The sequence below is a fragment of the Plasmodium cynomolgi genome (assembly GCF_000321355.1).
Source record: "Plasmodium cynomolgi strain B DNA, scaffold: 0783, whole genome shotgun sequence".
In the NCBI taxonomy this organism is placed as follows: domain Eukaryota; phylum Apicomplexa; class Aconoidasida; order Haemosporida; family Plasmodiidae; genus Plasmodium; species Plasmodium cynomolgi.
The window spans coordinates 1-1,628 of record NW_004193051.1 but is presented as its reverse complement, the minus strand read 5'-3'; the positions used below and the strand labels follow the sequence as shown (position 1 = coordinate 1,628).

Below are 1,628 nucleotides of genomic sequence, written 5' to 3'. Positions count from 1 at the left end.
TTTCTGAGATATATTTAGATGTGAACTAAATATATGAGAATTATAATAGAATTTATATTGGTTTATATGATATATAGTTTTCTGAGTTGTGAGAAAACATATCGCCTGTTTCTTGTGTATAAGGTGAAAATGTGTCCATGGCTTTCATACTATTTGTGCTGATTCCACGTAGCTTACGAATCCAGGGACCTAAGGGTGTATACTTGTATGTAAAAAATTAAAATATAGATATTTAATACATTTAGTGTTATTGTTGTACATGTAAAGCAAGTTGTTTACATGTCCGTACTATAATGATATATGTTTACAAAATATATTAATACTTTATATAGCATAGTGGCACTTAATAAAACTGGAGCTGCACCCAGAACTGAATTAGTAACTTTTGTTCCAATTCCGGAATTTACACTATATAATTGGGTATTAGATTCGGCTGCAAGACCATCTGCAGAGTCTTGAGGTGGTTCTTCGGGGTCTGGAGGTTTATACGAAGAACTAACCTCTGAACTGGAATCTCTTCCACCATTAATTGTAACATGACATGGTAATTTTTTTAACTCAATCTCAAGATTCTTCTCCTCGCATTTATTAAAGTTATCTGGACAGCTGTATGTTCCAGATGTTAAACATTTTCCCTTAAAGTATGTACATACTGAAATCATTTCTTTTATTTTTCGATAATATTCTTTGCATACGCTATCATATGTGCTACCACTTCCGAAAAGTTTATCAAAGTCAACATAAAAATCGTACAATTTTTTCCTATTTTCCCAATCCTCGTGATTAACAATATTGAGATCAGGCTTACATTTTTTATAGTATGGATCATGTTCTCGTTTAGAATCATAATAACCCCATATCAACTGGAGAGCACTAAAACCAAATGTAATATAACTACTATTTTTATCGCCATAAATGCCAATTAATTTCTCATATATCCAATAATTTAAAAGTAAGGAAACATCGTATACAGAAAATAGACCACTCCACGATTTAGATGTATCTAAAAACCTTAGATATTTTTTACAAATCGGTATCACTCGAACATTAGGTCCTCTTACCAATATTTCATTACATTTATCATTATATTTATGTAAGTCGTCAGATTCCATTTCCATAGCATCATAAAATTTTTCTGAGTACAATTCTTTTGAAGACTTACGGAACAAAAACTACATAAAAAAATTAATAATATGTGTACATAAATGTTTGTTTCCTCTACAATTTGTTTAGTTCTCTTTATTTAAAAACCGTATATAAATAAAAGATATCATAACATCAATAATACATATGAGTAAATTCAAAAGTAAATTACTGAAAAATCTGTTGATCCAGATGACGATGACATTGTTTTGAATAAATGGAAATATAATATAGTTTTATACTACGACTGTTTATGTATCTACTGTTTTATCATATGTATATCAGAGAAATTTTGTTTCTCTAAAAGAATATTTAACGCATATTAGAATTTTGTATAGCGATTTTTGTATATTATAATAATAAGTATATTAAATTATGTTAAATATGTGCGCTTTAACGCTTAATAGAATTTCTATTATAAAAATACTTGTTCATAAAAATAAATCAATTCTGTGTGAAATATAAATCAACAAGAAAATATAATA

At 28.1% G+C, this 1,628-nt stretch overlaps 1 protein-coding gene across 1 annotated transcript; it reads right to left on the bottom strand.

Annotated features, from left to right (window-relative positions):
* Positions 1-275: 275 nt before the first annotated feature.
* On the bottom strand, positions 276-1,348 carry PCYB_005660 (CYIR protein; the record flags this gene model as incomplete). The annotated part of the gene is made up of 2 exons (XM_004227987.1): positions 276-1,172; positions 1,316-1,348. 2 exons carry the CDS (start codon positions 1,346-1,348, stop codon positions 276-278), a joined length of 930 nt encoding a protein of 309 aa, XP_004228035.1.
* Between the last annotated feature and the right edge of the window lie 280 nt (positions 1,349-1,628).